This window comes from Erythrolamprus reginae, chromosome 13 (assembly GCF_031021105.1).
Source record: "Erythrolamprus reginae isolate rEryReg1 chromosome 13, rEryReg1.hap1, whole genome shotgun sequence".
Classification (NCBI taxonomy): Eukaryota; Metazoa; Chordata; class Lepidosauria; order Squamata; family Dipsadidae; genus Erythrolamprus; species Erythrolamprus reginae.
Genome location: NC_091962.1, coordinates 3,670,519 through 3,691,649, shown reverse-complemented (window position 1 = coordinate 3,691,649; position 21,131 = coordinate 3,670,519). Strand labels below are relative to the sequence as shown.

Here is a 21,131-nt window from a genome sequence, read left to right as displayed (position 1 = left end):
GATAACGTCTCTGGTCACTTTTCTCCTCTGTAACATTTTTGGATTTGATTTATAAACCGCCCAACTCCTTCCAGACTCTGCGTACAACAGTTTAAAACAATATACGCTGCTCAAAAAAATAAAGGGAAGACTTAAAAAAACACAATGTAACTTCAAGTAAATCAAACTTCTGTGAAATCAAACTGTCCACTTAGGAAGCAACACTGATTGACAGTCAATTTCACATGTTGTCAGCATATTCAACTGTACAGAACAAAGTCTTCAATGAGAATATTTCATTCAGGCCTAGGGTGGGTTCTTTGAGTGTTCCCTTTATTTTTTTGAGCAGTATAAAAACAATTTAAAACCCCCAAAAACAGTCATTCACACATTCAACAGTCATTTAAATCCCTGATGCTTCAGAGGGGCAGCATACAAATCTAATATTATTATTATTATTAATTATTATTAAGCAAGCTTGGCAGGAAGGTGGGTGGAGGAGAGCTCCAGCCGCCTCCAGCAAAGGCTAGTCACTGGTCTGTCTGAGAGGCAGTCCTTGACTTACGACGGTTTGTTTAGTGACCCAAATTACCAGGGCACTGAAAAATGGGTGATTGGGACTATTTTCCCATACGTGATCCTTGCAGCATCCCCACAGTTATATGGTCAGAATTCAGATGCTTGGCAGCCAGGTTATGTTTATGTCCCTCGCTGTGTCACCTGATCCCCTTTTGTGACGACCTGACAAGCAAAGCCAGTGTGGGGAGGCCAGATTCACTTAACAACCGTATTGCTAAGTTATCAACATGCAGGGATTCATTTAACAACTGGCAAGAAAGGTAAAATGGGGCAGAACTGGCTTAATGTCACACTTAACAACAGAAATGTGCTCCATTGTGGTCGTACGTAGAGGACTGCCTGTTAAGATGAAAGCTGGATTGTTAAAACGAGAAGGGTTGGCACTTGGCAGGACAGAATGTCCATGATGCTTGGGAGAGATGGGCTTTGTAATCCAGTTCTGGAAGAGAGTAGGTTAGAGGAAGTTGGGGAGGGCCTCTCTCCCAGGGGTTTCCCTACAGAGAATCTCGAACCCAGGACCAAACTATTCATCCATTATATCTCCAGATGGACTCAAATCAGTGGAGCAGCTTGCCTGTGGGTGCTCCATCATTGGAGGCCATGCTTGGACAGCCGGTTGTCCAGAATACCTTAGAACGGTGGTTCTCGACCTGGAGGTCAGGACCCCTTTGGGGGTCAAACGGCCGTTTCACAGGGGTTGCCTAGGATGGTGTTAGGAAGTAAAAGTTCTATTCTGGCGCCTTGGAACATGTTTTTCCAATCCGACAAATCAGGCGCTTACAAGTGGGGGCATCCTGACCTCCCCGCCAATCAGCTCGAGGCTCTGTTGAGAGAATTGACGCTCAAATTATGGCTGGGGGTCACCATAACATGAACTGCATTAAGGGGTCACGGCTTTAGAAAGGTTGAGAGCCACTGCCATAGGGTCTCCTACTTGAGCAGGGGGCTGGACTAGATGACCTCCAGGATCTTCTAAAGAGGCGAATGAGAAGGAGAGTTTCTTACTCCAACACAAGGTTGGACTAGATCGGTGTTCCCCAACCTTGGTAACTTGAAGACATCTGGACTTCAACTCCCAGAATTCCCCATCCAGCAAATGCTGGCTGGGGAATTCTGGGAGTTGAAGTCCAAACAACTTCAAGTTGCCAAGATTGGGAAACACTGGACTAGATGATCTCCAAGGCCCCTTGGTTACTCTCCATATATATTCTAAGCTCTTCTCTTTGGCTGGAAAAGCTCCGCCTAGACTTTGTCCCCGGGGCTGGGGGACGCTGCTCTTTCCTTTTGCCCTCCCGCCTTCGCCCTCCGCCCCAAACCGAGCTTGGAAGATCCCACTCCTCCCCGCGTGCCTCCCCCCCACTTGCCGTTCATCTGAGGCCAAGCCGCAGCCCCTTTAAGAGAGTCCCCGCCCCCTTGGAAGGAAGCCCGGAAGGAACGCCGGCCGGGTCACTCACGTGACGGCGCTCTCGCAAACACCCCCCCCCCCCACCAGTCGGAAAAAACATGCGGGCGGCGACGGCGGCTTCTTGGGCCGGTCTGGCTCTCCTCTGGGCGGCGGGCGGCTGCGCGGGGGACTCGGTGGGCTACCGGAGGAAGGTAAGCGCCGGACGCGGGGAAGGGGGAGACTGCCGGGCGGGCTGCTTCCCCCAAGGAGACGCGCTGGTGAGGCGCTCTGTGCATGTTCTGAGGCGTTCTCCCGCCCCGAAGAGGCGGCCAGGACATCGCTCGGTTTCTTTCTTTTAAGCTTGTTCTGACAATTATTACTATTTTATATTTTTTATTATTATTATTTTATATTAATATTATTACTATTACTATGATGATGATTATGAACAATACAACATAGCAAAGTGATGTGTTTGCTATGTTGTATTGTTAATAAATAATAATAATAATAATAATAATAATAATAATAATAATAATAATAATAATAATAATAATAATAATAATAATAATAATAGGCGAGTACAAGTGCACTAGAGTGCCTTCTGTCCCCTGTCCTATTGCTCTCCTATATCTCCTATACCTTTCTTCTACTGTATTCCTCTATCTCTTCTTCTATTCTTTCATTGATATGTTCTATTCCTATATCTTCTTTTCTATTCTTTCTTAGATATATTTTACTATGAGTATCTTCTCTATAACCTTCATCATGTATTTTACTATGTGTGTGTGTGTATGTGTGTATATATATATATACACGAAAACATATATATATATATATATATATATATATATATATATATATACGTGTGTGTGTGTATGTATATATATATATATATATATATATATATATATATATATATACTGTATACATACATACATACATACATACATACACCCACTAAAACTCTCATTGTGTATTGGACATATAAATAATAATAAAATAATAATAATATATATATACCCACTAAAACTCTCATTGTGTATTGGACAAAATAAATATTATAATAATAATAATAATAATAATAATAATAATAATAATAATTAGTGATAAAATACGAAATCCAGTCAGGCGCTTCCCAAGCCCCTAGGACTGTGTGATGTAGCGGGAAATTACTGTATGTTTGCCGGTTCCAGTAAGGCGGCCTTTTGCAATTGACAAATGGAGATTTTGTCAATTCCGATGGTTTTCAAATGTCTGCTGAGATCCTTTGTCACTGCGCCCAGCGTGCCAAGGACCACTGGGACCACTTTCACTGGCTTATGCCAGTCCTTGCAGCTCGATTTTCAGATCTTCGTATTTTGCAAAATTCTCTATATTCATTATTATTATTATTATTATTATTATTATTATTATTATTATTATTATTAAAATGCTGCCCCCCTCCGAGTTACAATCACGCTTGGGGGGGGGAAACGGCTTCACGTTGATGGCCATTTACTTTCACATTTTACGACTGTCGCGGCATCCGACTCTGTGGTCACGTGATTTAAGTCGAGGCGCCTGGCAAAAATTGACTCTGGTTTATGACGATCGCAGGGTTCCCCTCTGGCCATCTCGTTTTGACCAGCAAAGTCCAGATTCTTATCGAGAGCATTGATTCACTTTACAACTGTGGCAGGCGAGGTGATATAAAAGAGGTGAGGAGAACTCACTTAATGAATGTCTCGCTTACAATCACGCAGAACCACAGAAATGTTGGGCTCAATTGTAAGTCGAGGACTGCCCGTAGTGATCCTGGAGGAGAGAAAGTGAAAGAGGTGGCAGGGATGGGTACGAAGGTTAACACCGGGGATCCCCAAACTTGGCAACTTTGAGACTTGTGGACTTCAACTCAACATAATTCTCCAACCAGCTATGGTTTTATTTTAACCAAAAAAGACAAATTAAAGACAATAGGAGAATAATACTAAGATACTTTGGATTATTATGAAGCGCATCCAGGAAAGCAAATGCCGTTGGTTTCTTTAGAACGCACAAAAAAAGCATTTGATAATGTGAGTTGGCAATTTATGCTTAATGCCAATTGGGGGAAAATGGAGTTTGGGGAAAGATTTCTAAAGGAAGAAACTTCCTAATGGCGAGGACAATTCACCAGTGGAACAGCTCGCCACTAGAAATGGTGGGTTGTTCATCGCTGGGGGGCTTTGAGAAGAGATTGGACAGCCATTTGTCTGAAATGATATAGAGCCTCCTGCTTGAGCAGGGGGCTGGACTAGAAGACCTCCAAGGTCCCTTCCTGCTCTATTCTGATTATCTTATCCTTTGGGAGATAAGAAAGTAGATGAAAGTTGCTAATCTTCATGGTTCCTCTTTCCCTCTGACTCAAAGCAGAAGGGGAAAAAAAATCCTGCGTTTTCCTCCTGACGCTTCAATAATTAGAAAAATGAATCATGTGTTTTCTCTTTCTTTAGAAACCATTAAATATTGCTCTCCGTGGTTCCTTCTGAGATCATTTTCTAATCATTGCTGTTGCCCTTCCTCCTCTTTAATTATTATTTTTTTTAAATGGCTTTTGTTGTTTTATCCAAGTATATCCCCACCTTTTCCGGCCCTGTTTCCTCCCAGGAGATTCCTAGAGAGGCCCCACGGAGGCTTTCCCCTGCCTTTTCCGGCCCTGTTTCCTCCCAGGAGACTCCTAGAGAGGCCCCACGGAGGCTTTCCCCTGCCTTTTCCGGCCCTGTTTCCTCCCAGGAGATTCCTAGAGAGGCCCCACGGAGGCTTCTCCCTGCTTTTTCCGGCCCTGTTTCCTCCCAGGAGACTCCTAGAGAGGCCCCACAGACGTTTCTCCCTGCCTTTTCTGGCCCTGTTTCCTTCCAGGAGATTCCTAGAGAGGCTCCACGGAGGCTTTCCCCTGCCTTTTCCGGCCCTGTTTCCTTCCAGGAGATTCCTAGAGAAGCCCCACGGAGGCTTCTCCCTGCCTTTTCCGCTCCTGTTTCCTCCCAGGAGACTCCTAGAGGGGCCCCACGGAGGCTTTCCCCTGCCTTTTCCGGCCCTGTTTCCTCCCAGGAGACTCCTAGAGAGGCCCCACGGAGGCTTTCCCCTGCCTTTTCTGGTTACAGTTTCAAAAGCTTGGGTTCATAAGTGGAAAATGGTTCGTGAGAAGAGGCAAAAAAAAAACCTTTCATATCTAGAAAAGTTCGTAAGTAGAGGCGTTTGTAGGTAGAGGTACCACTGTATTGTTAACTCGCATAGCTCTTGCAGAATTTGTGTTGTGTTGCTGAAGTAATCCTGTTGCAGGAACCTCGTCAGTTTAGTCCAGGGTTCACGCTATTGTGCAAAGATTAGCAAACTGGTTACCGTATTTTTCGAAGTATAAGGTGCTCCGAAAGAGGGTGGAAATGTTGGGTTGTCTTATACATTGAATACAGCTATTTTTGGCCACCTGAAACCCTGCCGCATGGAAAAACGGGATGCACAGGCGATTTGGGGCTCCTGTGGGTTAGGGGAGGGTAAAAATACCCCTGTTTTTGCAAAAAAAATGGCCTGTTTTTTGCAAAAATAGGAAGCACAGAGGGATTGGGAAATAATAATAATAATAATAATAATAATAATAATAATAATAATAATAATATAATTTATTAGATTTGTATGCCGCCCCTCTCTGAAGACTCGGGGTGGCTCACAACAACAATAACAATACAGTACAAATCTAATGATTAAAACTATAGTTAAAACCCACTATCATTAAAATGCAATCATACACAATCATAACCATACTCAAGTCTTACTAGTCAGAAGTGGGTACATTAATTCCCCCACGCCTGGTGACATAAATGAGTCTTCAAAGTCTTGCGGAAGGCGAGGAGGGTGGGGGCACTTCAAATCTCCGGGGGGGGAGTTGATTCCAAAGGGCCGGGGCCGCCACAGAGAAGGCTCTTCCCTTGGGGCCCGCCAGACAACATTGTTTAGTCGACGGGACCCGGAGAAGGCCAACTCTGTGGGACCTAATCGGCCGCTGGGAAGCCTGTAGAAGGGTCCTGAGAGCTGGGGTAAGGCAAAAACTTTTTTTTTCTTACTACCTCTTCGAAATTTTGGTGCGTCTTATACCTTGGTGCGTCTTTACAGTCTGAAAAATACGGTAATGTATAGACTCCTAGGGCTGGGAGGGACCTTAGAGGTCTTCTAGCCCAACCCCCTGCCCAAGAGAGGAGGTTTTTATCGGGACGAATGACTTTCCAATCTTTCCTTCAAAACATCCAACACTCGCAAAATCTCAATCCGTAATTTAAAGGTATACGGTTGAATACCACCTTTATAACAATAATAATAGTAATAATAATAATAATCGGAGCAGCTCACAACACGTTAAAACATCATATACAAATCCAATATTAAAACAGTTTTAAAAACCCTTATTAAAAAACAATCATACAACCCAAACAAACCATACATAAACCAAGACAGCTAAGGATGTATCAATTCTTCCCTGCCTGACGACATAGATGGGTTTTCAAGGAGGGTGGGCGCAGTTCTAATATTTGGGAGGAGTTGATTCCAGAGGGCCGGGGCTGCCACAGAGAAGGCTCTTCCCCTGGGTCCCGCCAGACAACATTATTTTGTTGACGGGACCTGGAGAAGGCCAACTCTGTGAGATCTAATCGGTTGCTGGGATTCGTGCCCCAGCAGGCGGTCCCAGAGGTATCAATAAAGATGGCTAGTTTTATATACAGATAGTCCTCGACTTACAACAGTTCGCTTAGTGACCGTTCAAAGTTTTACAACGGCACGGGAAAAATGTGGCTGTTTTTCCCAGCTACCACCTTTGTAGCCTTCCCCACAGTCACACATGATCAACATTCAAATGCTCGGCAAATGACTCATACTTATGACCATCACGGTGGCCCAGGGGTTCACAACCTGCATCACCAACTTAGCGACTGCCTTGACTCACTGAACCTGGTGAGAAAAGATTGTTAAAACGAACTCAAACTCAGTTAAGAAATGTCTCGCTTAACAACAAATTCCGGTCACAAGTTGAGAACTACCTGCAAAGTAAGTCAAGGTGTTTGGCTTTGGTTTTAGGGCCCCCCAAGTTAACTAACCATGATTCATGGCTTAGTGGCACCTTCTTTGTGAAGTTAGCTTGAGCTGTGGTCGCAAATCTCTTTTTTGCAGGTCTCTCTCGAGTACAATCCAGGCTGGGCGAGCTCGGGGGTAAATCTACTACACACCCGAGCGGTGGGCCTCAACGACACCCTTCACTACGTCTGGAGCACCATCGGGGTCCCCACAGTGTTGTTGGTCTACACCGCAAGCGACAACAGTTCCCTTCGTGTCGACTGGGCCCGGCTCCTTTCCTCTACCCCGGCTGGAGCCATCCGGATCGAACCGGCTGACAGCGTCTTGTATTCCACAGCGGTGGTGTTTCCGAGGGTGAGTCCGTCGAGGAGGGGATTGGGAAGCAAGGCGAGGGGATACAACAACACGTTTAATGACAGTGGCCTAGAGGTGGGGCTCTCACCTAATAATCAGGAGGCTGTGAGTTTGATCCTAGGTAGAGACAGATCTTTCTCTGGCCACATCAGCAATAGAATCTCCCAAACAAAACTCCGCAATGGCAACAGGAAAGGCAATGGGCCAGTAAAACACTCGGCTAGCTCCATTATTTATTTATTTACTTATTGGACTTGTATGCCGTCCCTCTCCGTGGACTCGGGGTGGCTCACAACATATTAAAATATATATATATACAGTGTTCCCTCGATTTTCGCAGGGGATGCATTCCGAGACCGCGCGCGAAAGTCGAATTTCCGTGAAGTAGAGATGCGGAAGTGTACACCATTTTTGGCTATGGACAGTATCACAAGCCTTCCCTTAACACTTTAAACCCCTAAATTACCATTTCCCATTCCTTTAACAACCATTTACTCACCATTATTACTGGTACTCACCATTGAATAAGACACTTAGTGATCCTGATATTTATAAACATAATTATTTATTAACAATCATTTTTTTTGTTATTTATTTGCAAAAATTATTAGTTTGGCGATGACATATGACGTCATCGGGCGGGAAAAACCGTGGTATAGAAAAAAACCCACGAAGTATTTTTTTAATTAATATTTTTTGAAAAACCGTGGTATAGGCTATTCGCGAAGTTCGAACCCGCAAAAATCGAGGGAACACTGTATACAATAAGACATCTGAATAATAATAATAAATAATAATTTATTAGATTTGTATGCCACCCCTCTCCGCAGACTCCAATTAATATAAATAGCTAATCTAAAACCATTCTAAAAAGACTAAAACATTAAAAATCATTCATTCAGATTTAAACCACAAACATACCACACACTCGTTGGCTACAGGCTAGGTTCTAGTGACCCCAAGGCTGGCGACGTAAATAGGATTTCAGGAGGTTGGGGGCGGTACGAATCTCTGGGGGGGAACTGATTCCAGAGGGCGGGGCCCCCCACAGAGAAGGCTTTTCTTCTAGGCCGCTTACGTGACCCTGGAGATGTCGCCACGGTCGGCCGTAAGTGTGAAACACGGTCCCAAGCCACATTTCTTTCAGCCCCGTCGTAACTTTGAAACGGTCCTTACATGAACTGTGGTAAGTCGAGGACTCCCTGTCATTGCAGCTGTGGGAATACAACAGCAGCAAGACGTCGGACTTGTCCGCGGGCCAGGTCTACCCCGGCTACAACCTGGCCAATTTCACCTGGGCCAGCCTGGACGGGCGGCTGAACGAAACGGCCCTCACCGCCGACTTCAAAGGCTTCGGCCGCGAAGGGACCTTCGGGAATGGAAGCGTCTCGTTCAAGGTAAATTGGGCTGGCTTTGTCTGTGTGTTTGTCTGTCTGTCTGTCTGAAAATCCAATGACTGTATTTTTCGGACTATAAGACGCATGGCCGTATAAAACCCACCAAGATTTCAAAGAGGTAAGTAAGGAAAAAATTAGGGGTTTTTCCTCCATTGGCACCCTCTACACACCCTGTTTTTCGCAAACGTTGGCCCATTTGTATATGCAGTGTTTATTTATTTATTTATTCATTCATTCACTTACTTACTTACTTACTTATTAGATTTGTATGCCGCCCCTCTCCAAAGACTCGGGGCGGCTCACAACAGCAATAAAACAGTATATAATAAACAAACCTAATATTTAAAAAAACCCATTATTTTAAAAAAGAAACATACAACACAAGCATACCATACATAAACTATATAGGCCTGGAGGAGATGTCTCAGTTCCCCCATGCCTGACGGCAGAGTTGGGTTTTAAGAAGTTTGCGAAAGGCAAGGAGGGTGGGGGCAATCCTAATCTCCGGGGGGGGGGATTGCTTCCAGAGGGTCGGGGCCGCCACAGAGAAGGCTATTCCCCTGGGTCCCGCCAGACGACATTTGTTTAGTCGACGGGATCCGGAGAAGGCCAACTCCCGTGTTCCCTTGACTTTCGCGGGGGATGCGTTCCAAGACCGCCCGCGAAAGTCAAATTTCCGCAAAGTAGAGATGCGGACGTAATTACGCTATTTTTGGCTATGAATAGTTTCGCATGACATCCCCTAACACTTTAAACCCCTAAATTACAATTTCCCATTCCCTTAACAACCTTTTTGATTATTATTACTCATCATTATTACTGGTACTCACCGTTGAAGAAGATACTTAATGATCCTGATATTTATTAACATAATTATTTATTAACAATAATTTGGCGATAATGTATGACGTCATGGTGTAGAAAACAACCCCAGGAAGTATTTTTTAATTTTTTTTTTTTTAAAAACCATGGTACAGACTTTTCGTGAATGTCGAACTTGTGAAAGTCAAGGGAACACTGTATATGCAGTGGAAGTGATGTGCTGGTGCCTGGAGGCTGTTGGGGTCTGGATGGGTGTCAACAGACTCAAACTCAACCCTGATAAGACGGAGTGGCTGAGGGTTTTGCCTCCCAAGGACAATTCCATCTGTCCGTCCATTACCCTGGGGGGGGGGGACAACTAACCCCCTCAGAGAGGGTCCGCAACTTGGGCATCCTCCTCGATCCACAGCTCACATTAGAGAAACATCTTTCAGCTGTGGCGAGGGGGGCGTTTACCCAGGTTCGCCTGGTGCACCAGTTGCGGCCCTATTTGGACCGGGAGTCACTCATCACCTCGAGGCTCGACTACTGTAATGCTCTCTACATGGGGCTACTTTTGAAAAGTGTTCGGAAACTACAGATCGTGCAGAATGCAGCTGCGAGAGCTATCATGGGCTTTCCTAAATACGCCCATGTCACACCAACACTCCACAGTCTGCATTGGTTGCCGATCAGTTTCCGGTCACAATTCAAAGTGTTGGTTATGACCTATAAAGCCCTTCATGGCATCAGACCAGAATATCTCCGGGACCGCCTTCTGCCGCACGAATCCCAGCGACCAGTTAGGTCCCACAGAGTTGGCCTTCTCTGGGTCCCGTCGACTAAACAATGTCGTTTGGCGGGACCCAGGGGAAAAGCCTTCTCTGTGACAGCCCCAACCCTTTGGAACCAACTCCCCCCAGATATCAGAGTTGCCCCCACCCTCCTTGCCTTTCGTAAGCTCCTTAAAACCCACCTCTGTCGTCAGGCATGGGGGAATTGAGACTTTCCCTCCCCCTAGGCTTATAAAATTTATGCATGGTATGTTAGTATGTATGATTGGTTTCTAAATTGGGGTTTTAAATTAACTTAAATTTAAATATTAGATTTGTTTACATTGTATTATTATTGCTGTGAGCTGCCCCGAGTCTGCGGAGAGGGGCGGCATACAAATCTGATTAATAATAATAATAATAATAATAATAATAATAATAATTATTATTATTATTATTATTATATCTTAAAAAGTGTTATTTTAAAAACCACTAAAGTCTAATTAAAAATTAAAAATAAAAACTGCAGCGATTCACGTAACAACTGTGGTCATAAAATGGGGACAAATTCACTTAGCAAATGTCTCGCTTAGCAAAGGAAGTTTGGAGTAGGTCAAGGACAACCTGCACAGAACCCTTCTTGGCGCAAGCTGCTGTTGTGCCTCCTTAGCCAACCATTGATAAACCAAGGTTACCTAATACACTTTTTAGGCTGTTTCTAATCTTAATTAAATCTAATTAGTTAGGCCATCGTGCTTCAATTTTTTCCATGTATCCTCAAAATCAATTTTCATGTATGCTTCTTAACCTTCTTATAATAAATGCCCTTTAAAAGATTAAAAAAACCAAGACAAAAGAGCAAAAATTTCAGACTACAGTACATCCAGCAGTTGTTGTTTTTTAAAATTAAATCTAACCCTTACTAAGAAAAAATTATAACAATTTCGAGGGAGAAAATAAATCCAAATAATGTATCACAAATATCGCCATAGACCAAATTAGTAATTCAATTTTAATAGGTAAATAAAAATATATTAAAAAGAATAAAATAAAATAAAATTTCATTTTTAGCTTTTTTAATATCATATAAGAAATTTGAGTAATTATTTTTTACTCAAAAGGGGGGACATGATCGAAACATTTAAATATGTCAAAGGGTTAAATAAGGTTCAGGAGGTAAGTGTTTTTAATAGGAAAGTGAACACAAGAACAAGGGGACACAATCTGAGGTTAGTTGGGGGAAAGATCAGAAGCAATGTGAGAAAATATTATTTTACTGAAAGAATAGTAGATGCTTGGAACATACTTCCAGCAGACCTGGTTGGTAAATCCACAGTAACTGAATTTAAACATGCCTGGGATAAACATATATCCATCCTAAGATAAAATACAGGAAATAGTATTATTTCATTATTTTACTGAAAGAGTAGTAGATGCTTGGAACATACTTCCAGCAGACCTGGTTGGTAAATCCACAGTAACTGAATTTAAACATGCCTGGGATAAACATATATCCATCCTAAGATAAAATACAGGAAATAGTATTATTTCATTATTTTACTGAAAGAGTAGTAGATCCTTGGAACAAACTTCCAGCAGACCTGGTTGGTAAATCCACAGTAACTGAATCTAAACATGCCTGGGATAAACATATATCCATCCTAAGATAAAATACAGGAAATAGTATTATTTCATTATTTTACTGAAAGAGTAGTAGATCCTTGGAACAAACGTCCAGCAGACCTGGTTGGTAAATCCACAGTAACTGAATTTAAACATGCCTGGGATAAACATAGATCCATCCTAAGCTAAAATAATAGTATAAGGGCAGACTAGATGGATCAGGAGGTCTTTTTCTGCCGTCAATCTTCTATGTTTCTATTTTTGTCCAGATGTTAAAAGTAAAGGAGGTAGCAATGATTGGATTATGTATACCAAAAATTTAAAAATGATTTATTGTAATACAAATTCAATATTGACGGTAGTTCATTTTGTATACGTGATTGCAGTGAAAAATTTAAAAAATCTTTGCCGATAAACCAAGGTTAACTCTTAACCGGGTTAGAAGGGAGGGAGGAGAGGGAAGGCTGAGGAGACCGAGGTCGGTCTGGGTCGCCGTCCACCTGCCACTTCCTCTCCGCCTACCAGGTGACCGCGTACGAGGAGGCCAGCCGCGATGGGCTTCTCCCGCGCCTTCTACACAGCGCCAACACTACCAAGGTGGAGTTCGCCATAAAAGACGTAGCGCCCCGGGGAAACGACTCCCACTTTGCGCTGGAGATCCTGGCGGTCGAGGAAGGAAGCCGGCAGAAGCAGCTGCAGTCGGCCCGCTCTATCGATGACGAATACACCCCGACCATTTTTGAGGTACGGCCGGGGCATCCGCTTTGGGCCCAGTCGAGATTCCTCCCTTAGGGTTCGGTCAAAGCAATGGAAACTGCAGTTTAATGTTTCCAAATGTGAAATAAGGCACTTGGGGAAAAGGAACCCTCAATCTGAGTATTGTATTGGCAGTTCTGTGTTAGCAGAAACTTCAGAAAAGAAGGATTTAGGGGTAGTGATTTCTGACAGTCTCAAAATGGGTGAGCAGTGCAGTCAGGCGGTAGGGAAAGGAAGTAGAATTATTGGCTGCATAGCTAGAGGTATAACAAGCAGGAAGAGGGAGATTGTGATTCCGCTATATAGAATGCTGGTGAGACCCCATTTGGAATACTGTGTTCAGTTCTGGAGAGGTCACCTACAAAAAAGATATGGATAACATTGAACGGGTCCAAAGACGGGCTACAAAAATGGTGGGAGGTCTTAAGCATAAAACTTACCAGGAAAGACTTAATGAACTCCATCTGTATAGTCTGGAGGACAGAAGGACAAGGGGGGACATGATCAAAGCATTTAAATATGTTAAAGGGTTGAATAAGGTCCAGGAGGGAAGTGTTTTTAATAGGAAACAAGAATAAGGGGTCACAATCTGAGGTTAGTTTGGGGAAAGATAAGAAGCAACGTGAGAAAGTATAACTTTTACTGAAAGAGTAGTAGATGTTTGGAACAAACTTCCAGCAGATGTGGTTGGTAAATCCACAGGAATTTAAACCTGCCTGGGATAAACAAAGATCCATCCTAAGATAAAATACAGGAAATAGTATAAGGGCAGACTAGATGGACCAGGAGGCCTTTTTCTGCCATCAATCTTCTATGTTTCTATGTTTGGCCAATGGAGCCGTCGCTGGCTGGATTCGCACGGGGCTTCAGGCCAGAGAGGATTTCTGATTGCAGAAGGGGACAACTTGCCAATTTACAGTATGATACTGAAATGGCAGGAAAAGCTAATAACCCCTGAATTTGCGGCCTTGAGGAAGGACGTTTCGCCCTCTGGGGGCCTTCAGGAAAGCCGGAAGTTCAGAAAAATGGACTTCCGGTGGTTTGCCATTGTGCTGTTTTTTGCCCTCTGGAGGCTTCCTGAAGAACACACGAACAAAGGGGCACAATCTGAGGTGAGTTGAGGGAAAGATCGGAAGCCACGTGAGACAATATTATTTGACCGAAAGCGTAGTAGATGCTTGGAACAAACTTCCAGCAGACGTGGTTGGTAAATCCACAGGAACTGAATTTAAACCTGCCTGGGATAAACATAGATCCATCCTAAGATAAAATACAGGAAATAGTATAATAGCATAGATGGACTATGGGGTCTTTTTCTGCCGTCAATCTTCTATGTTTCTAAATGAAATTCAACGTAGAGAAAACTAAAGTCTTACAATTAGGCAAGAGAAACCCAAAGTGCATATATAGAGTGGGTGAAACCAGGCATGATAGCAGTGACTGTGAGAAGGGATCTTGGTGTCTTAGTGGACAACCAGCTAAATATGAGCCGAGCAGGGTATGGTGGCAGCCAAAAAAGCCAACACAATCCTAAATTGCATTAACTGAGGGATACAATCAAGGTCAAGGAAGGTACTAATAGCACTCTGTAAAGCCTTAGTAATGCCACACCTAGCATCCTGCATCCAGTTTTGGTCCGAGTCTGCGGAGAGGGGCGGCATACAAATCCGATAGATAGATAGATAGATAGATAGATAGATAGATAGATAGATAGATAGATAGATAGATAAGATTAGATAGATAGATAGATAGATAGATAGATAGATAGATAGATAGATAGATAGATAGATACTATGAAAAAAAAATTCTTTATTTTTTATTTGTGTATGATATGACTCTATGTATGTTTTTTATATATTGGGGTTTCTTGTTTTCTAGACTTTTTAAATGTATTATTGTTATTTTAGATTCTAATTATTAGATTTGTCATTGTATATTGTTTTTATCATTGCTGTGAGCTGCCCCGAGTCTACAGAGAGGGGCGGCATACAAATCTAATAAATAATAATAATAATAATAATAATAATAATAATAATAATAATAATTGAGGAGAAGCAGCTAGAGAAATTAGTGAAATACGAAGATCTAAAAATCGAGCTGCAACGACTCTGGCATAAGCCAGTGAAAGTGGTCCCAGTGGTACCTGGCACGCTGGGCGCAGTACTAAAGGATCTCAGCGGACATTTGAAAACCATCGGAATTGACCAAATCTCCATCTGTCAATTGCAAAAGGCCGCTTTGCTGGGATCGGCAAACATAATTCGCCGCTACATCATGCAGTCCTAGGTGCTTGGGAAGCGCCCGACTGGTGATGAAATACGAAATCCAGCATAGTGATCTCGTTTGCTGTGTTGTACTGACATAATAATAATAATAATAATAATAATAATAATAATAATAATAATAATAATGGGACTGGAGGCTAAAATTATACAAAGAACGGTTGCAGGAACTGGGCATGGCTATTTAAGTGAAGGACCAGGGGAGACAGGAGAGCATCTTCCAATATTTGAGGGGCTACCCTAGATAGGAGGAAGGGGGTCAAGCTATTTTTCAAGGCACCAGACAAGCAATAATGGATGGAAATTGATCAAGGAGAGATATCAACCTAGAAATAAGGAGGAATTTTCTGACAGTGAGAGCAATCAACCAACGGAACAGAAGTTGCCTTTGGAAGTTGTGAGAGCTTCATCAATGGAGGCTTTCAAGAAGATATTGAACTGCCATCTGTGAGAAATGGTGTAGGGTTTTTTGCTTGGGCAGTGGGGTTAGACTAGATGACCTCCAAGGTCCCTTCCAACCCTGTTAATCTGTTATTATTCTGTTATTCGGAAATTGTGGGAGCTTCATCCCTAGAAGATTTCAAGAAAAGGCCGGACCGCCATTTGTCAGAAACGGTATAAGCTTTCCTGCTAGAGCAGGGGGTTGGACTGGATGACCTCCAAGGTCCCTTCCAACCCTGTTAATCTGTCAATATTCTGTTATTCGGACATTGTGGGAGCTAGATCCCTAGGTTTCTTGGTTGCTTTTTGTGGGTGGTCACAAAAAAACCCCAAGCACTTCACCAGGGAAGCAAATCCTTTCCAAAATGGCGGCTCAAAATGGCGGCTCAAAATGGCGTCGCCTTCCTGTTTCCTTTCCTCTCAGATGGCCCAGCTGATCTCCGAGCCGCACAACCACAGCCTGGGCTCCAGCTTCTTGCAGTGGAAGTCAGCTGCCTACCGTTCTCCAAACCCCAGCCGGGAAGACACCGTCCACTGCCAGTATTACTCCCTCCAGGAGGTCCACACCCTCGGTCCCGAGTTCCGGATTCTCCGGGCGTACTTTGGGGAAGACGTCGCGCGACGCTGCAGCCTGTCTGCCCTCAATATCTCCTTTGGCAGCGATGATAGTGAACCCTTCAAAGAAAAGGGCTACTTGAGCTGGTAAGGACCCCTCGTGGGGGTGTTTGGGGGTGTGTGTCTTTGCTGGATCTGTGGGTTGAATGGCATCTGTTCTGCCCCCTGTTTTGGGGTATACTATTTTTCCCCTCAATAATAATAATAATAATAATAATATAATAATAATAATAATAATAATAATAGTATTGCTGTTGTGAGCCACCCCGAGTCTACGGAGAGAGGCGGCATACAAATCTAATAAATAATAATAATAATAATAATAATAATAATAATAATAATAATAATGCTAATAATAATGCTGTTGTGAGCCGCCTCGAGTCTACGGAGAGGGGCGGCATACAAATCTAATAATAATAATAATAATAATAATAATAATAATAATAATAATAATAATAATAATGCTAATAATAATAATAATGCTGTTGTGAGCCGCCTCGAGTCTACGGAGAGGGGCGACATACATATCTAATAAATAATAATAATAATAATAATAATAATGCTAATAATAATGCCGTTGTGAGCCGCCTCGAGTCTACAGAGAGGGGCGGCATACAAATCTAATAAATAATAATAATAATAATAATAATAATAATAATAATAATAATTTATTAGTTTTGTATGCCGCCCCTCTACGAAGACTCGGGGCGGCTCACAACTTAACAGCAATACAATATAAATACAAATCTAATGTTAAAAACTTTAAAAAACTAATTTAAAATACATTATTATAAAAACTTATCTGTTACACAATCATACACAGTCAGTCCGATTGAACATACATAAATGAAAACATAACATCAACGCCTAACAATACAACAAGTGAAGGTCGCCCAAAAAGTAATGCACCACATTTTTTTTCTTGAACAATTATTTATTGTACACAATGAAACTTACACACAAGAAAGAATGGTGTTTCTTCTACGCTCCCTATTTTTCCACGTAATCTCTGTCCCGTTCTATGGCCTTCCTCCAGCGAGACACTCCTGGTCACGAAGCCATTTCTGCACTGTGCGAATCACCTCTAATGTCCTCACCCTTTGTGTCCGGCGACTAATCGTACTTCTGTCGACTGCAGGTTCTTCATAAACTGTGCACAAACGTTTGTGAATGTTCCTAACAGTTTCTTTCTCTGCAGTGAAAAATTCAATGACCTACTGCTTGTATCGTACATCACTTGCAGACGCCATTTCAAAACACTTCTGCAGCTACGCTGTCTGTCTGAAGAAATGCAAAATTTACACATGCACTCCTGACAATTCAAACAATGTATATCTAAAGTTTCGCATTTGTGCCATTACTGTAGGCCGAGAAAAAAATGTGCATTACTTTCTGGGCGACCCTTGTATAAAATTTTCTCACCTTAAAAATTTTAACAAAACACCCTCAAATTCTATTTGCATTTCATCAATCATAACGCCATCACTCCCAAGAACTACGCTAAAAAGAAGAATGAAAATTCTATATTTAAAATAATCTTAAACTACTTTAAGTTTGTCATCTGGATTTCTACCATCCAATTTCTAATTCTTTCACATGACCTTCAAAATAATTATTTCTTTGTTTCATTTATTTCTATAGATTTCTATGCCGCCTTTCTCCTGAGACTCATATATTTATAGACTTATATCTTTTAACTTATTTTTATTTTCAATCTATTCATAAAACATCCCCCAACCTTTTTATAAAATTCCAAATCTTCTTTATCTTTAATTTTCATAGTAAGTCTATTCATTTTGAAACAGTCCATGATCTTCCTTAACACGCCTGGGATAAACATAGATCCATCCTATGATAAAATACAGGAAATAGTATAAGGGCAGACTAGATGGACCCTGGGGTCTTTTTCTGCCGTCAATCTTCTATGTTTCTATGTTTCTAAGTTCAGCAAAGTCTTAAGGCCCTGGCTGAACCTCGGCCTCTGGCAAAGAGTCCTCACCATCCTCCCCACTGACCGATTTGGGCGTTGGATGTATTCTCATTTCTCCGTCTCTTCATTCCAGGTCCGCCCTGGTGGGTTTTGGGGAACCTCCGAGCGAGACCTTCTCCGTGCTGGTCATTGGGATCCTTGCTGTGGCGCTGGGGACACCGGCGGTGCTTCTAATCGTGGGCAGCCTGGCGGTGCTCACGAGACAGCAGAAACCTTGTTCGGAGTATGACCCCATCAATTGATGGGGCGGCCCGAAGCGGACGCTTCTCCAGGGACCGAATTGACAAACAAACCACCGAGCTCCTTTTAAGCAATTTTTTGGAAAAGGGGCCTTGTCTCAGTTGGCCCCTGTGGGGGTGGAGTTTATTTATTGTTTTGCCCAAAATGAGGGCCAGAATTCATCTCAAAAAAACCAAAATCAGGATTCGAAAGAGGGACACGTTCTTTGGGGCTTCTGCGGCTTTGGAAAAGGTTTTGTGGGTTTCTGGGGCGACGGAATCACTTCGGGACCTTGCAATTGGGTTGCAACGTGACTTAACGGTTTGGTACGGAGGTCTTCAATCTTGGCAACTTTAAGACGGGTGGACTTCAAGTCCCAGAATTCTCCAGCTGGCTATGGACTCCAACTCCCAGAATTCTCCAGCTGGCTATGGACTTCAACTCCCAGAATTCTCCAGCTGGCTATGGACTTCAAGTCCCAGAATTCTCCAGCTAGCTATGGACTTCAAGTCCCAGAATTCTCCAGCTGGCCATGGACTTCAGTTCCCAGAATTCCCCAGCCAGCCATAGACTCCCAACTCCCAGAATTCTCCAGGCGTCTATAGACTCCAACTCCCAGAATTCTCCAGCTGGCTATGGACTCCAACTCCCAGAATTCTTCAGTCGGCTATGGACTCCAACTCCCAGAATTCTCCAGCATAGCTGGCTGGAGAATTCTGGGAGTTGAAGTCCACCCGTCTTAAAGTTGCCAAGTTTGGAGACCCCTAGTAGTCTCTCCAAGGGTCTCCTCCTACAACGCGCAGCACCCCACTCGCCATCTATGGAGCACGATTCTCAAACCTGGGTTGGACATTTGGGTTTACAAAGACCTTACGTTCGCCAGGATTGGCGTTATATTTTTTTCCGAAAAGGGAAGGATTTTGGAGAGAGGGAATGTTCTCGGCTTTTGCCGATTTCGGCGTGACGTCCTCTGAGTTTTTGTGCCAAAAGGATTGTGTGTGCGCCTTTGTTCACCATCTTGCTGCCTTCTTTAGGGGAATGAGTGTGCCGGGACAGGGTGTGACCTCTCTCCCGGGATAGTTCTGTGTTTCCTGCGTGTTCTCAAAAGATCCAGAATGTTGAATTGTTGTTTTCAATCATCGTGTTTTTGATCTTTCCACTATGGGGGAGAAGAATCCATTCTTTTATTTCTTTCCTTTCCCTAAGTTCTCTTTTCCTTGTCCCTTTTTCCTTTTCTTCCCTGTCTCCATCCCTCGCTTCCTCCATTTTCTTTCTTCCTACTCTCCCTCTTTTCCTCCGTTCTCTCCCTTTCCTCTCCAATTCTTCTCCCTCCCTTCCTTCCTCCCTCTTTCCCTTTCATCTTTTTTCCTTCCTTCCCTCCCTTCCTCCCTCCATTTCCTTCCTTCCTTCCTTTCACCCCTTCTCCAATTATTTCTTCCTTCTTTCCCTTTCCTTTTCTTTCTCCCTCTTCCTTCCTTCTCTCCTTCCCTTTCTTCCTTTCTCTCCTTTTCCCCTCCAATTCTCTTTCCTCCCTCTTTCCATTTCCCTTTTCTTCCTTTCTTCCTCTTCCCTTTTTCCTTCCTTTCTCTCCTTTTCCCCTCCAATTTTCTTACCTCCCTTTTTCCCTTCCCTTCGTTCCTCTTCCCTCTTTTCCCTTCCTTTCTCTCTTCTTCCCCTCCAATTCTCTTCCCTCCCTTTTCCCCTTTTCTTTCTTCCTTCCTCCCTCCCTTTCTTCTGCCTCTCTTCCCCTCCAATTCTCTTTCCTCCCTTTCCTTTTCCTTCCTTCCTCTCTTCCTTATCCTTCCTTTCTCCTCCCCCCCTTTCCCTCAATTCTCTTCCCTCCCTACGTATTTCCATTTCTCCTTCCTTCCTTCCTCCCTTCCTCCCTTCCTTCCTCTGGAGGGTATTTGTAGCCTTTTATTTTCTTGAAATATCACATCCTTTACATCAGTGTTTCCCAACTTTGGCAACTTGAAGATATTTGGACTTCAACTCCCAGAATTCCCCAGCCAGCGAATGCTGCCTGGGGAATTCTGGGAGTTGAAGTCCAGATATCTTCAAGTGGCCAAGGTTGGGAAACACTGCTTTAGATCATTCATAGGTTTATACCTGTTACCAGCAAGGAGCAAAGTTGGGGGAAATTGGCAGGGTTTTTTTTTCCTTTTTAAAAAGTCGTGGACCTGGATTAGCCACCAGTCATGTTTACAGGCTGCTGTTCTTGAAAACAACAGCAGGCATAATTGCACACTGCGGTCAAATGCACTCTGGGGGAAAAAATGGACCCCCTGTGCTGGGACCCGAAGTAGCTGAAACGGGTTGGAGCCCTGGGCTTCACAGGGTAGATCTGCCTACATGGGGTGTTGTAGAGATCAAGCCAAGACTGGAAAATTATCGATTTTTTTTAAAAGAAAAATCTTTGTAAAGTTCCCAAAACCCAAGTCTTGGCAACTTTTTGAAGCAAGCCTGCCTCTCCTTTGGGATTCCAGACCTTGGGATGGGATTAAGTTGGTTTTAGACTTTCCCCAACATGGAGGAGCCCTTTAAGGCCAAAGACTTCAACTCCCAGCATTCTTAGCACGTTAGCTAGGAATGCTGGGAGTTGAAGTCTTCGGCCCTTAAAGGGCTCTCCGTGTTGAAGGAAGTCTAAAAATCAAATTAAATCAAAGGTGAGGAAGGAAGGCAAGGAGAGCTTGCAAGAACCTGCCTGCCCCCTTTCATTTTCTGTGGGGTCTTTTCTGCTTTGGGGTGGAAAATTGGGGGGGGGCTCAACATCCTTGCTGGGATCTAAGAGCTTTTCGGCTACACCGTGAGGGTATTGCCGTTCCATGAAAATGTCCATTGTCTCAGCGTTTGGCC

At 43.3% G+C, this 21,131-nt stretch overlaps 1 protein-coding gene across 1 annotated transcript; it reads left to right on the top strand.

Annotated features, from left to right (window-relative positions):
- Nucleotides 1-2,010: 2,010 nt before the first annotated feature.
- Nucleotides 2,011-19,342, top strand: GLMP (glycosylated lysosomal membrane protein). The gene is made up of 6 exons (XM_070766696.1): nucleotides 2,011-2,154; nucleotides 7,121-7,378; nucleotides 8,593-8,775; nucleotides 12,498-12,716; nucleotides 15,876-16,153; nucleotides 18,130-19,342. Exons 1-6 carry the CDS (start codon nucleotides 2,062-2,064, stop codon nucleotides 18,296-18,298), a joined length of 1,200 nt encoding a protein of 399 aa, XP_070622797.1. The 5' UTR covers nucleotides 2,011-2,061; the 3' UTR covers nucleotides 18,299-19,342.
- Nucleotides 19,343-21,131: the final 1,789 nt, after the last annotated feature.

Coding starts and splice junctions, on each gene's coding strand:
- GLMP (XM_070766696.1), top strand. CDS start 2,062: ATGCGGGCGGCGACGGCGGCTTCTTGGGCCGGTCTGGCTCTCCTCTGG. Junction 2,155..7,120: donor CGGTGGGCTACCGGAGGAAG/GTAAGCGCCGGA, acceptor TCTTTTTTGCAG/GTCTCTCTCGAGTACAATCC. Junction 12,717..15,875: donor ACACCCCGACCATTTTTGAG/GTACGGCCGGGG, acceptor CTTTCCTCTCAG/ATGGCCCAGCTGATCTCCGA.